This window comes from Chenopodium album, chromosome 3 (genome assembly GCF_948465745.1).
Source record: "Chenopodium album chromosome 3, dcCheAlbu1.1, whole genome shotgun sequence".
Classification (NCBI taxonomy): domain Eukaryota; kingdom Viridiplantae; phylum Streptophyta; class Magnoliopsida; order Caryophyllales; family Amaranthaceae; genus Chenopodium; species Chenopodium album.
Window position 1 is genome coordinate 84,811,615 of NC_137836.1, and position 15,122 is coordinate 84,826,736.

At 34.8% G+C, this 15,122-nt stretch overlaps 1 protein-coding gene across 1 annotated transcript; it reads left to right on the forward strand.

The window, feature by feature from the left end:
- The first annotated feature begins 6,056 nt into the window (after positions 1–6,056).
- On the forward strand, positions 6,057–8,984 carry LOC145621097 (uncharacterized). The gene is made up of 4 exons (XM_081675834.1): positions 6,057–6,123; positions 6,407–7,482; positions 7,572–7,606; positions 7,966–8,984. Exons 2-4 carry the CDS (start codon positions 6,409–6,411, stop codon positions 8,756–8,758), a joined length of 1,902 nt encoding a protein of 633 aa, XP_081531960.1. The 5' UTR covers positions 6,057–6,123; positions 6,407–6,408; the 3' UTR covers positions 8,759–8,984.
- The last annotated feature ends 6,138 nt before the right edge of the window (positions 8,985–15,122 follow it).

Below are 15,122 nucleotides of genomic sequence, written 5' to 3' on the forward strand. Positions count from 1 at the left end.
TCTAGCCTACTTTGATAATTATGCCCTATGTTACTCGGACTCTTCATTTCATCTCACGTACCCGTGTCGGACTCTTGACACACGGACATGGGTATGACACCCGGACACTTCACTTTTAGTTCAAAATCATGATATTTTTTCACAAAATAGCCGAGTCGAACGCTTGGACACGTACTTGTGTCGGACATGGGTACTAGAGTCCAAGTAACATAGATTATGCCATATTTGGTTCCAAATGTGTCAATTGGATTATGAAATTTGATTGTTTGATACTTTGATTAATACCTTGTAATTCATGTCAAACTACTTTTTGGCTTAATATTCAATAACACATATGGACCTAGATAACAAAACTGGTAAATACCAGTGACACCCCTACTCAAGGTGTACTCTGTCAGCGTAAATAACTAAATACCAGCAATCCCTGGTATGTTTTTGGGTGATTGTGATTGTTGTGAAATCTATTGCACTATTAAGGCCACTAATGGATTAGGTCATGTGTTTGATCTTTACAACCGCAAACGCGACAACCCTGAGTTTATTCAACTGAATAGGGCTGGCTAGCTACACTCGTTATTTGTCACTAACTGGATTTAAAGATGGTCGTTGTGGAGAACAAACTTGATGAACTGGTTAAAAGGCAGCAAGTAATGATATTTTTTTTTTTTTTTTTTTTTTGTTCTCCGTTTTTTTATTGGTATACTGTTTTATTGTCTTAGCTTACATTTGATGTTTTATGTTTATCTCTGCCGTTTCCTGCTCATCCACAACCTCCAACATTGTTGAATGATGATTGGTAGGTTGATCTCTCTTAGTTGACGCCACTAGTAGATTAGTCAGGGAAAATACAAGTTGATCTTCGTGATAAACCACAATTGTATGTAAATTTACTAACAACATTGAAGTAACGGGTTTTATCCCCTAGATAAACATACGTTTACCAAAAAAAGAACAAGGGGGCTCCCTCATGACAAAATGAAACATACATTGACAAATACATACAATCAAAAATGAGAAAAAAAAAATAGGAACGGAGGGTGTAGATGACAACAATCGTATTACAATTTATCAATAAAAAGATTAATAGAGATGATTATTATTTTGACCAGAAAGTGGCCTCTAATTATAAAAGCAGATTTAATAGTTGATTATCAAATCACTTGTTTCATTATTTGAGTGCCAAAATTTCTTGTTTGTGTGCCAAGTAATGCTCTAATTTTGTTATACATGGAGTACTTGTGATTTGATCTTTAGATTGTTTCCAAAAAAAAAGTTGATTTATAAATTATTATAATTTCTTAACTATAATTATATCTTAGGGCCTGTTCTCATTGACTGAACTCAGCTGAACTGAACTGAACTGAACTGAACTCGGCTGAACTGAACTGAACTGAAATGAACTGAACTGAAATTAGGAGCTGAACTGAACTGAACTGAACTGAACTGAACTGAATTCAGCTGAACTGAACTGAACTGAATTTCAACGTAAGAGAACAGACCTTTAATGGCTTAACTTGCTTTCCTATTAAGTAGTACTCTAGTTTTTTAATACCTAACAAGACCCGATCCATGTCTGATTAAACCTGACTCATATTTTAGGTTTCGGGTCCTAAAATTTTATACCCTATGGATTTGGGTTGGATATGGGTCTAAGTGCTCTTAAAAAACCTAGCTCTAAACTACTGTCGCCACTCCTCTCATTAAGTCAATGGCGGAATGTTTTTTTTTTTTTTTAAAAAAAAAGTTATCTTATTTATTTATGAAGTTTATTTTGACTAGGGCAGCCAAAGCGTGCGGGGTGGCCAGCCCTTTTGGCTTAATTTTTCTTGGCTTTTGTTTGCACTTGACAATGAGTTAATGGACTAATAGAGGAATATCTCTCTACTGCTTAGCCTTAATTTTTCTTGGCTTGTGTTTGCACTTCACATGGAGTTAATCGTCCACTGTCGAAGGCTCTTGTCTTTAATGTTGTATAATATTCTCGGAAATGTGATACAACATGATGCACCCTTATTTAAGTAGTGAAAAAACACAATGTGCTACTTTATATAGGAATTTATGATATTAATACATCTTTTGCGCTCATTGGCCTAATTGGAAACAAAAAGGTACATCATATAATAGTACATGGTACATCAGAATACATATATAGTAGTGGCATTAATACATAATAGTATTCAAATACACATGATTTCATAATGTTCAAAAGTTAACAGATAATTAGAAAATGAACTCGGACAAAATGCTTCTAACAATTTCATTGAAGTATTATCTCTCCGACTCCCTCATTTACTTGAAATTAGAATTTTCACATTGGGTTTTTCAGCCGAATCTTCGTAAAATTTTAGAGTTGTCAGATTAGATTTTTGAGCCACATCATGAATTCGAATAAGGTTTGATTTAAGTCACACTTGATATGGACTCAAGTTGATTTCCTAGAAATCTAAACAAAGTAGTCAGTAGAACCAAATCGCCCATTGGACTTTTTATTCCAACAATTGAGGGTTCCACCCCAATTTCATCGTGTTTTGGTCCATAAGAAAATATGCAAGGAAGAAACTCAAAGGTGGACCAACACCTGTTTTGGATTAAAATGCCCAAAGCCCTATATGACCTAATGATCCATTATCCCTCCTTAACAACAAGGCAGCAAACTATCCCAGTACAGTAGATAATGTATTTAATCACATTTACAAATACTTGTTTTTCCTGAGAATGAGTAAAGGAATTAGACAACATAAAACATGCTCATCTTGTACAAAAGTTGTCCAATCTGGCACTGTTCAAGTTTAATAATTCAACCTTTCACTGGTCTTTTTCTATTAATCTTACCTTCTAATTATACATAAATAATCCCACCTTTACACAATTACACCCCATTCTATTTCATTAGGCCAAGGTGACCGATAACCTGTTCTTTAGGTAATTTTTTTTTTTTCTTTTACAACTTTTAACAAAGATAATGGATTAAAAAAATAAAAAGCATCCCCTACCACCCCCTTCTCCGACCACCCTCGACCGTCCCTCCCCCTGCCACCCTTACTCATCCAGTTTACAACCACTCCCTCTTCTTCCCGCGCCCTTCCCCTTCTATGGTAGAATCGCACTTCCCCTCCTATTTTGGTTTAATTTATTTCGAGAGGGGGTGGGGGGTTTCTTGGTTAGGGATCGGGCTGGGGGTTTCTTTGGGTTATGGGTTGGGAATTCAAGAAGAGGGAAGGTGGTTGGAGAAATGGAGAGGGATAAGAAGGGGGAGGAGTGGTCAAAAATTCGATCTAAAGGTGGTCGAAAAATGTTGGGGACGGGGGAGGGGAAGAGGGAGGAGGACGGGCAGTCGGGAAGGGAGGGGGACTGCCGGGAAAGGGTGGTAAGGGGAGGGGGGCCTGCTGGAAAAAGGGAGGGAATAGCTGCTAGGATAAGGGAGGGAAGGGGGAGGTGGTGGTGGAGGGGAAGAGAGCAGCCATTGATGAAGGTGAAGGAAAAGGATGGAGGTGGAAGGAAGGGGGAAAACTAAAAAAAAATAAAAAATAATTATTGATTGAAAATAATTTGAAAAATAAAAATTAAATCCTAATATTTGGACGAATCATGGTATGACACATGGCAAGGTAACTTGCTATTGGAGGTAGGTGACCGGTTTGGGCCTAATGAAATAGAATGAGGTGTAAAGGTGGGATTAATCATATATAATCAAAAGTGGGATTAAAAGAATAAGATCGGTGAAAGGTTGGATTATTAAAATCAAATTTTCCTAAAAAAAAAAACCTTTTAAATGCCTCAATTTGCTAGAAAAAACCTTTTAAACAATTCTTCGTTAAAAAAAACAACCACGATAATTTTTTTGACTAAAGAAACCTCACACCTCTTTTCCGGCATTGACTACAACTTTCTGGCGTTGACCTCTTAATTTTCCTATTTGCACCCTACTGTTTGGTGATATATATATATATATACTAGGTTAGATCCCGTGCCATGCACGATGATCAATAGTTATATTTATACTTATAGATTATTGGTTAATAAGTATTATTATAAATTAGTCGATGAATAACAAATTATGTGATAGATTGATTTGATATTTGCATTTTTTAATTGAAACATCTAATATACCACTAAAAAAAGTAGACAAAAAAAAAAAAAAAAATCTTTTTCTTATTTTAAAATAGATCACAAATTATTTTAAGAGTGTAATTTTTTGTTTATAATTGCCTAAATTTTTTTTAGAAAGAGTTGTGAAATCTTTTTATTTTAAATGATTTGTTTCCTTAATTAATTAATTTTTTTAATTTTTTTTTTAAAAAAAAAATAGTTAAGGACACACCAGGAGATGACATGTGTCATCGCTGGTGTGTCTTTTAGTATATAGTATTGATGATTGATACACCGGTTAAAAAGCCACCAAACGTTTGGTGAACTCCCAAACGTTTAATACAATAAAGTTTAGAATAACTATACCGGTTAAACGTTTGGTGGGTTTTTGGGAGTTCACCAAAAGGGTTATAGTTTATCGTAAAACAATAACTTAGAAATTGGTTTGGAATGCATTAGGTAAATAATGATGAAGATTTTGACATAATCAAACCAAATTTTGAGTTGAGATACAAAGTAATAATTCAGTTGGTGTCCAAGAATTATTAGCTTATTAAAGGAGCAGAATAACAAATTTTAATGAGCTTGGAGTTTCATTGAAGAACATTGTATCAACCTGACGTTGTTAATGCTACTGATTTGTAACTACTCGATATTACCGATGAATTATAAACACATTATATAACCGTTGTCATTCAAAAAGGTAGATTCTATTATAGTAAATAACTAGGTGCTTATATAAAACCTATTTTTAATTTGTACTATATTTTGTAATTTAAAATTTTGATATTTTCATCAAAATTATGATATAATATCTGTTCAACGTTGTCTAATTCATAGTTCAATGTAGGAGGTCATTTATTAGTGTTCTATTTAAAATTGTTTCAATTTCCTAAGATGAATTGATATGTTTTAGTTGTAATGGAGAAGATTCTAATATATAAATTTCAAAAATGTTAAATATATAACTCTTCCAAAAAAAAAAAAAGAGAGAGATGACATCATCATTGCATTCAGGCGGGAAAATTTTCATTGAGAGAGGGACACGTGGGCCATAGTGACGTCAGCAACTTCTGTTTTAGTAATAGTTAATAGACTAGATGAAAGCCAAGGTCGGTTGTGGACTATTCTTTTTTTTTTAAAAAAATGTTTATCTTTAAAATGTTTTATATTAATCACACGGTGAGACGTGTCTATTTAAAAAAAAAAAAAAAAAAACCTCTTGAAGAGCAATTCCAATGTAAGCTAATTAGCAAATCAGTTTGTTATTCCACATAAAATTTAAGCTAATTTCTTTTGTATCTAATTTGTGCTTCAATGGTTAGACTCAGGTTTGTGATTTAATTGAGCCTTAATTTGTTATTCAACCTATCTTTTTGGCAAGCTTATTTAATTTTTTAGATTTTTTTTTTGATCCAATAATTTTTTTAGATTTAATTTAATGGTCAAGCTAATATCTATAATATTTTCTAAATTGCAAGCAAGTCTCTAGTTACAACCATTGGAGTTGCTCTAACAGGTTAACGATTACTTGGGAGTTAGGACTATTAAAAGCAAATACCCAAAAAATTTTGAATTATTAAATAATAATCCAAATTTAGATATTAAAAGCAAATGCTTCAAAATTGAGATTATTAAATCTAATTTTTTCTAATTTAAATGTTTTTTTTTGAAGATTCATAATTTAAATGTTAAATTCAATTATTAATATCTATAATTTTTTTTTTGAGAAAAATTAATATCTTTAATTACTGATAAGCAAGAATTATGAAAATTTGATATTTTAAAAATATATATTGTGAAGAATCTAACAAGATATCACACAAATATATTTTTTATTAGTTATAAAGTACAAAACACGGTCAAATAGAATTATGTTTTCAAAAGAAAAGGGGAACAATCGAACAGAGTAATATACAGAGTATAGACCTATTGTCCTCCTTATTTGTCCTCAGTTTCCTAACGAAGCGGACTCCAGTTTTTCCACTGAAGCGATTTCTGAAAGTTCTATCATCCATTGTAGCAGCGTACGAGGTAAGATGGTTTTTATTAATTTTTGGTTTTTGTTTATTATTCTAGGGTTTTTTCGCTAATTTGATTGTCAGGATGGGTCTATTAAATTACAACTTTTTCTCTCTTAATTCATATGCTTTTTTCGTGCGTAATTTGAAAAATTGAATCAAATTTGGTTGCTAATGTGTTGCAGAACCCTATTACTAAATTAGTTTTGTTGTCGTATCTAAAATTTAAGCAAAACCCTTGTTCTTGCTTTCAATTAGATAAGATTAGTATTTTCATAGTGCTACTAAATTTACAGATATGGAGGTGAATAACAAAACAGATAAGAAGTATGTACAGAGGGGCTTATCCAAATATCAATTGTTTGGTGATGATGGTATGCCTAATTATGCTATGAATACTACTCCCTTATTCGAGGTGTTCTCTGTTAGCGTGAATACTAAGCGCTCTGATTGTGATTCTTGTGAAATATATGGTACTATTAAGGCTACTAATGGATTAGGTCATGTTGTATATCTTTACAATCGAAAACACTACGACCCTGAGTTAATTAAGCCGAATAGTGCTGGCTACAGTCGTTATTTGTCCTTAATTGGACTTAAGGATGGTTGTGTCATTATACCCCATGAATATGTCACTATTGAGGTGGATCTAAGGGACAGGGCGCGAAACAATGCTGCCATTGCGATTGGAAATTTGAGTTTCAACTATAAGGAAACCTTTTACTCAGGACATGGGGCTAAAGATGTTGTAGGTCAGGCCGGGTTTGTGACCATACATTATGCCACTTTCCCGTATGCATTGACAGCTTCTGTGGATGTGGTATTTTTCAGCAAGAATGATGATTATGATACAATAGACTATGATCCCGATGAATATAGTGTTGATCTTGCAGATTATGATAGTTCTGGATATGAAAATAGCGATGATGTTGCTGATATTTATGGAACTGTTGCTGCACACACCGATTTTCCTGGCAGTGGCTCCTATGGAGACAATACTACTATTTCAAGTATACTTTTAAATAAGCCACATAGTCAATGTGTACGGGTGAAGTCTAGAAATTTTATCGAGTTATCAAGATGTATGGTTGCTGTGCCAGCTTCTTCGAACTTTCCCCTTAAAATCCATGTGGATTTCAAGTTTAACGATGGAAGCAGATTAGTTGATGGGGTCTTAGGATTTTCATCTGACGACTGCAGCCAAATAAAGAAGGATATAGTGGGAGAAAATGGGCGTATTCGAGTGCGAGTAAAATGGGGTGATGCATATGAGCAACGTTATAGAGGAAGTGATCTGAAACGAAATTTGAATCAAGTGTTAACCCCTGGGAATGAAGAGAGCAAGCTCGAGGAACTGGTTAAAAGGCAGCGGGTATTTGTTTTTTGTTTTGTTTTTGTTCTTTTACTTGGTTATTAGTAGTTTTATACTCAATTGACTTTCGATGTTTGTTCTCTCTGCAGTTTCCTGATGATCCACAACCCTCATCAGTCTTTAGGTAGGTTGCTCTCTCTTTTGTTGGTTTCTTAGGTTCTCATGCCACTAGTGTTTTGTTTAGAGATTAGTCATATATGTTTTAAGGACTGTTATTACCCTTATCTATTATATTTGGTGACAAAATAAAGAGAAGGAAGAGGGGGAGAGGAGATGGTGATTGAGGGAGGACCGAAGGAGGAAGGGGTGGTGGATTACTATTTTTAAAATTCAAATAACAAAACCATGACTATAGCTCTCCACACCCACACCTCCCTTTTCAGCATGCCAGCAACTCATACCGCTTCTTATAACCACCTCTTATTTTATACTCTATTGCCTTTAAAATTTTCTCTATAAGAGGGACTGATTTTTTACTACCAGGTTGCCGCAGACACCTATGTACATTAGCCCCACGCCGCTAGTGGAGGTGTTTTCAGTTGGTGTTGGTAGCAATGATTTGAAGCCTCCCTTCAAGCTATATGGAAGTATCAGTGTTGAAGGTCATGGCCGCTGTAATTTGTTCAAAAGAGATCAGTGTTCCCCTCAGATTTGTTTTGACAAAATCGAGGTCCAATTTTGTCGTGGTCATGGATTTTCAGCTCTGGACGATTTTGGCATTTTTGTTGACCTCAAAGATGTTGAGGGTAATGTGTTTATTGAAGGACATACCCGGTGGGTAGTCCACTTGTCCGACTCATGGTATAACAAACGGATATGTTCTCTTATTCGAGGGAATCATGGATTTGTAGCAGCGCATTATATAGTTATTTATGGTGGAGTACAAGCTAAAGTGAAGGTTTTGGTTAAAGGTAATGATAATGCTTTGAACTTACCCACCAAGTTTTATGGAACTATTGTTGCTCGTTATAGCAACCATGAATACTCAACTAATTATGATATGAAATATTATCAAAGTGTTCTATTTGAGAAAGGTTTAGATGATCCTATAAACTACCTTGAAAAAGATGGTTCATTGCCGTTGTCAAAATCTTTGGTTTGTGTGCCTCAGAATTCCTCGCTGATTGTAAAAGTAAACTTAATAGTTGATGGTGTTGGTGTTGATTTACTGCAAGACAACTTGGAATTCAAGACTGATGGTCTTATGTCTTCTAAAGCGATTTTGGGACAGAACTACTCGATTTACATTTCGGCAAAATGGCCTGAGGTAAATTAGAATGATTTTGGGACAGGAGTACTCAGTGAAGTCAAATAGTTTGGTTGTAATAGTGCACTTCTGAAATAAGAGCTTATATAAGTTGAAAAATGGGTTGAGGTCAGATAGTTTGGTTGCAAGTGTACTGTGCCTATGAAATACGGAGTAACTTTAATTTTTATTTTCTACTCCATTCGTTTCTAAAATTAGTTTCTATATTCCGTTATGTGAAATTATATTTTATCCATTTCTTTATATTTTTTTTTACAAACTTTCTCTAAATACCTTTTATAGTTGGTGTCCATATATACTCCCTCTATATAAAGTAATACGTAGTATAATACTCCTATAAAGCAAGTAATTATGGATTTACGTTTGGTGGAAACATAAAGTATGAGTTGAGATTTCTCTATTCTCAAGTTGAGAATAGAGAAAATATGGAAATATTAAAGTATGATAGTTTATGGTTCATTAGGAGAGCAGAAATTAGTATATGGTATCCTTTAGTTATTAGAAAGAGGAATCATCTGCAGTGGAGAGACCAAATATTACCCAGGCTTCCCTGATCCATCATTTTCCTTTATTTATTTATTTTTAATATACTGCATAATGTTCCGACTAACTCAGGTTTTATCATTACACATAGATGAAGCTGTTAAAATCTTTACTCATTTAGACTCATGAACCATGACGACTACTAACACAGCAATGGAGTACCCCTTAAGGATACCAGAGTCCGCCCATGCAAATAGAATTATATCTCAAAATCACCCTAATTGTAGATTTTTACAGGCTTCTCGAATGTATGACGGTTCTGCAATTTCCAACCACAAAAATTAATTGAAGAACACTTCCAAATTTTTTCAGCACTAAGTGCATCAAGAACTTGCAAGATCTGATAGTGAGAGAAAGTAACAATGTATGCTAAATGATTCAGCAGTGTTATAACTCATATAAATGTATTCATAGTTGAATCCAGTTCAGTTTTGCAATACATCATAGTTAAATCCAATTCATTATCATGTTAAAAATAGAACCAAATGTTTCAAACTAACAGTCGGTGTCACAGCTCAACTTTGATCATGCAATACATGAAATTAGATTACTTTATAGATCTCATTGTTCATATGACATATCAATCTAGACTAAATAAATTTTAGGCATGGTATGCTGACAAGACAAACCAGAAAATAAAACACTTTTACCTGATTTGCTGTGTAAGTTCTTTTAGGAGCTGTATCAGCATGTTCTAATCCAAGGTACTGTTCCCACGCACCATAAACATCTCTTCTCTGAATGGCAGAGACAGAAGGACCAGTTCAATAATAACAATCAACTTATAAAAAATGCATAGCGAGCAAGATAATTGTATGACGATTCTATTAATATATATGCTATATGCGGGCTTGCTATGGACCAATGAGATATGGCCGCAGCAATGGAGTACCCCCTCACAAACGACAGTGTCAGCCCATGCAAAGAGAGTAATCCCAAAATCACCGTAATTGTATGACGATTCTGCAATATGCAACCATAAAAGTTATTGGATAACAGTTGCAAGTTTTTCAAAGGCTAAGTGCAATAAGCGTTGCAAGATCTCAAAGCAAGAGAGGTAACAATGGATGTTAAATGCTACAGCAGTGATGTAACTGCAGTCATAGTTATATCCAGTTCAGTTTTGTAATACATCATAGTTGAATCCAGTACATTTTCATGTTATAAACAGAGCCCAATGTTTCAAACTAACAATAATCTGGCACTGTTCAAGTTCAATCATGCAACATCTGGCTCTAGATTACATCTAAAGCCTCATTATCCATGTTTCCAAATCAATCTACATTCAAAAATCTTAAGGCACGGTATTATACTACTTGTATTATGATAACGACGAATCAGTATAAAAGGCACTTTTACCTGATTTGCTGTGTAAGTTCTTTTAGGAGTTGTGCTAGCATGTTCTAATCCAAAGGTGCTATTCCCATGCACCATAAACATTCTTCTCTGAAAGGCAGACAGAAGGACCAATTCAAAAAGAACAAGATGTTTTCATCAGCAGCAACAAGAACCAAACGACTTCACATAATATGTCAACTTGAACAAATAACCATGAAATGCAGTAACATAAAAATTCAGCATACCTTGGAAAACTTTTCATCTGGAACTCGAAATTTCTTTTGAATATAACCCTGACTCAGACAAAGTTTCTCCTTCATGACTCACCAGCAAAAAAGGCTCGCCGAAGTTCTATATTTGCTATTAAGGTAAAAGTCGATCAAGATGTATTCAAAGATCCAATATAAGCCAGAAGTCCAAGACTCAGAGTCATCACTAGGTATAAAGAGAAAGAGGTTTGAGGGAGAGACTTTGAAAGGACTGTTTATAGATGTAAGGTATCTACCATTTGGTTCTGTACTGTCTCTTTAGTGAAATGGTACACATAAATAACTGGATCATGAGGACCGACCCAGGTTCTTCTCTTCTTTGGGAATTACGAAACAAAGCATTAAACAACATCAGGATTAATCCATAGTTATGTCCAGATATCATTACATGCATTGACATAGAAGGCTATTTGGCAACATTAACATTATAAAGATCTAAACAATGATGTAGCTACAAAAATATTGGTCAAATTTGATAACATTAACCACAGAAGTCAATTGACCGAATAATTTGAGTGGAAGATTATTAGGTAACACTGACCTCTCCTGCTCGTGAAGTCCAGTTTCATCAGGTGGGAAAATCTGCAATAAATAAACAAAATAAATATGAGTACAGATCAAGTTCTATTTACATAAAAACAAGACACATCAAGATTGCTAAATCAAGGTCAAAGGACAAAGATGGTAGCAGCTCGATCTATTTATTTTACTTAGTGCATATCAACATACACATGTATTACGTATAGCACTGCATAAAACCAAGTCTGTACCTTTGTCTTCATATCACTAAGAACATCAGACGATCTGTAATGTTTATGCCCTGGTGCCATACACTTACTAATTACATTGGTATAGGGAAAAAAAGGTGTCACCACTCAGTAAGTAATGCACGTAATCAAGGAAAAAATATGCCTAACCATCTGTAGAAAGCAGGCTCTATACGAATTAAAATGCAACTCTGTAGGTGCAAATCAGTAGAAACTTCTAAAAATTTGTTGTCCAAAACAGAGAATGTATACCAAGTTGCAACAAATGTCATACTAAAAGAAACTACAACTTTTGATTGAACAACTAACCAGCCAATTCAATTTCTTTATCAGCAACATAGCCACTAGCCAGCCAATTCTTTCAGCTTTCCTAAAATCTATCCTGGTTTTCCAGTGGCCTTAACAAAAAGTCTTCCTACGTAACTGAAGTGATGAGAGGGAGGAAAAACATTACTGCCATTATAAATAAGATTGCACACAATACGTTCACTAGAATCTATTATATATGATGAAGTGATGAGAGGGTGGAAAATCATAATGCTTGAAGAACAATAGAATCTAAGCCTTTGTCTTGTCCTGTATGATAATATAACAACTTTAATCATTACCAGAAAAACGTGTCTGCTTAGTGCTGCAATTATGCTATTCCAGCCACAAAAACTTACAGTTCTATTTTTACACAATTTTAATTAAAATCAAAAAGAGGAAAACATGACAGAAACTTACTATTCCAAGAACAATTTAAGTTCTGCATTATGAACCTTAATAGATACTTCCCTTAGCTGTCCAACCTACAACACAAATTGGACAAAAAAATCATGAGATCCACCGCATGGAAAATGGCAAAAGCATGCATTATTGTCACTGATATCTTCAATTCAACCACAAACTTAACACAGAATAAAGAACTAGCCAAGTGTTTCACTTTAAAATTATCGTAAGGAAAACGATCCGGGAAAAAGGTATCCCTTCAGTTTAGTCATTATTAAACAAAATTCACAGGGAAAAAGGGAGATCTACATATGTTTATAAGATGTAAAAATACTTGCCAAACACAATGCAAAGGGCTGGAACTGATGACTAGGTTTCTTCCAAAGGTGTCAATAGTTGATTTGGCCAATATGTATGATTGCCATTACCTCTCAATTTGTATTGGGATGCCAAATTCTTTAGCAATTTCCTCCTGCATGGATATAATGTCAAAGCTTACGTATGAATCAAGCAAATTTACTTGCCTAATCAAGACCAAAAAAAAAAAAAAAAAAAAAGTGATCAGATTGGTAGGTTAATGAAGTGCTGTGTTGATGACATGGACAGCCCTATGACCTAAAAGGTGGCATAAGGCCTACATAAGGAGCAGTTCCAGTGAGTGTAACAAAAGATGGAAAATAAAACTTCAATAGCCAACCTGTTATTTATAAAGTGTTAGGTTTATCCTTTGACAAGTAGTTGGTACATATAGGATGTAGGAGTAATGGTATGTAGTAGGAAACATTTTCTCTGTAAAAAGACAGCAGCAAATGCTAAAGATTATCCGTGACACGATCCAAGAGCTACAATTTTAGGTCTATCCACACTTCTTTCCTAGTCCAAAATAAAAATAAGTTTCATAAACTTGTACATCAAAGGTATTATGAAGTTCATTTTGTACTCACATCAAGACAGGGCTGCAACTCTTTCCAGGATAGTGTATGTTCGTAAAAAAAGGAAGGATATACAGATGAATTACCTTGAAAACATCAAATGGCACCTGCTTCTGAATTCGAAAAGATTCAACTTTGTCATGGTCTACAAGATCAAAATACTAGTAGATATCCTTCCCTATTTGCTCGGTCAAGTCATCATCTCGTGCAACCTAGAAATAAAACCTTCAATCAGAACATACATTAACAAGGAAAGAGTATACATACCTAGGATTACATCCAGAGAGAAAAAAGCAGTAACCTTTATGATGGTATAAAGGTGTGCCTCTACCTTCTCCTTCTCCTCCTTTTTCTTCCGGTTCTCTCTTGCAACGTTCCTGGATAGAGAACAAACAGATTAATTCTTTAAACATTGCATCTTAGAACACAGCACAAAATTAGCACCACACAAAGTCTCACCCTTCTGCAATGTATTCTTCCACGTTACACAATCTTCTCTTTTTCACTTTTGCATATATAAACAAGCATATACACATTTGAATATTTTGTGAGCTTGAACGGAGTGTTATTGAAGCCAGGATTTGTCTGTGGTAACTGTAAAGAAAAAACAATGTAGGATAAGTTATTCATACAAGAAATATTCCCGCAGTGCCAATTAAAATATACCTCCTCTTCACCACCATGCTGCTCCTCCAAAGCTCTCTTCAAATCTTTCTTAGTAACCAATTCATCATCAAATTTGTACCTAGTAAGCACCATAAAGGGTAGTATCAAATTTGACAGAGCGAGAGAATCAGCATCCATAGCATTCTACATCATTGACTAACAGAATACGAACAAAATGGTATCCAAACCACTGCCCAGTCTATCAATTACAGCTTTACTGTCAGCTGTGCTAAACCTAATTGGAATCAGAAATCGATACCAAAGTGGCAACAGCTACAAGGATTGCAGGTTGAGGGGGAGAGTAACTTATTGGCTAAATAATTGCAAAATGTCAGTGATTCAAAATTAATGTTAGAGATTGATTATGAAATAAGCCTGAATAAAATTGATTGTTGGCATAAAACTGATTGGTTTTGGAGACAAAACAGCTTACATAACTTATTCGTCCTCTTTTTGTCCAGAGGTGGATGGGGATGGTAAGGAGCTGGATGTGAAGAGAATGGTACAGGGAAATGGGGTAACTCAAGTCCATGAAGGAGAGGTGGGAGTGGGAGTGTGGGACTTGATGCCAAGAATCTATGAGGAGCTCCAATAAGGAAAGTGGGGTAAGAGAATTCAAAACGTAGCCAACCAAATGCTGAATAGTGCCCTCAACAAACAGTACCCTGGAATGAAATATTAACATAAAGATATAGTCATGAATTATATACTCTAAAGAGGAGCAACATGCAAGATTGTTCCATTCAAAACCCTACATTCCTTTTGACACCAAGCTTTTCACTTGGAACCCTACAGACTTAGGTCTTGGACATCATGCATGCTGCATGAAAGAATCTCATTTAAAAGATTTGGTCAATTCTTTAGTTGCAAAGCTGCTGTCGCTGTATTGTTGCTTGTAAAATAAACTCAGAAGAGCCAGAGGAATGCTTGCAGATGGCATATCATTCTCAGTTGTAGGCATATGATACACAGCCTACATACCAAATGCAAACAGATAGTTAGCTTACTGAAACATTCAACAGACTAGCTGGGGCTGCAATTGATCTTTCAGAAATAAGCAATGTGATAGAGTCTAGAGCAGAGAATTCAGTTAGATCCCTGATTCTTAAGCCCGACATACCTTGTCTCCTTTTTAGTATCATGGGAC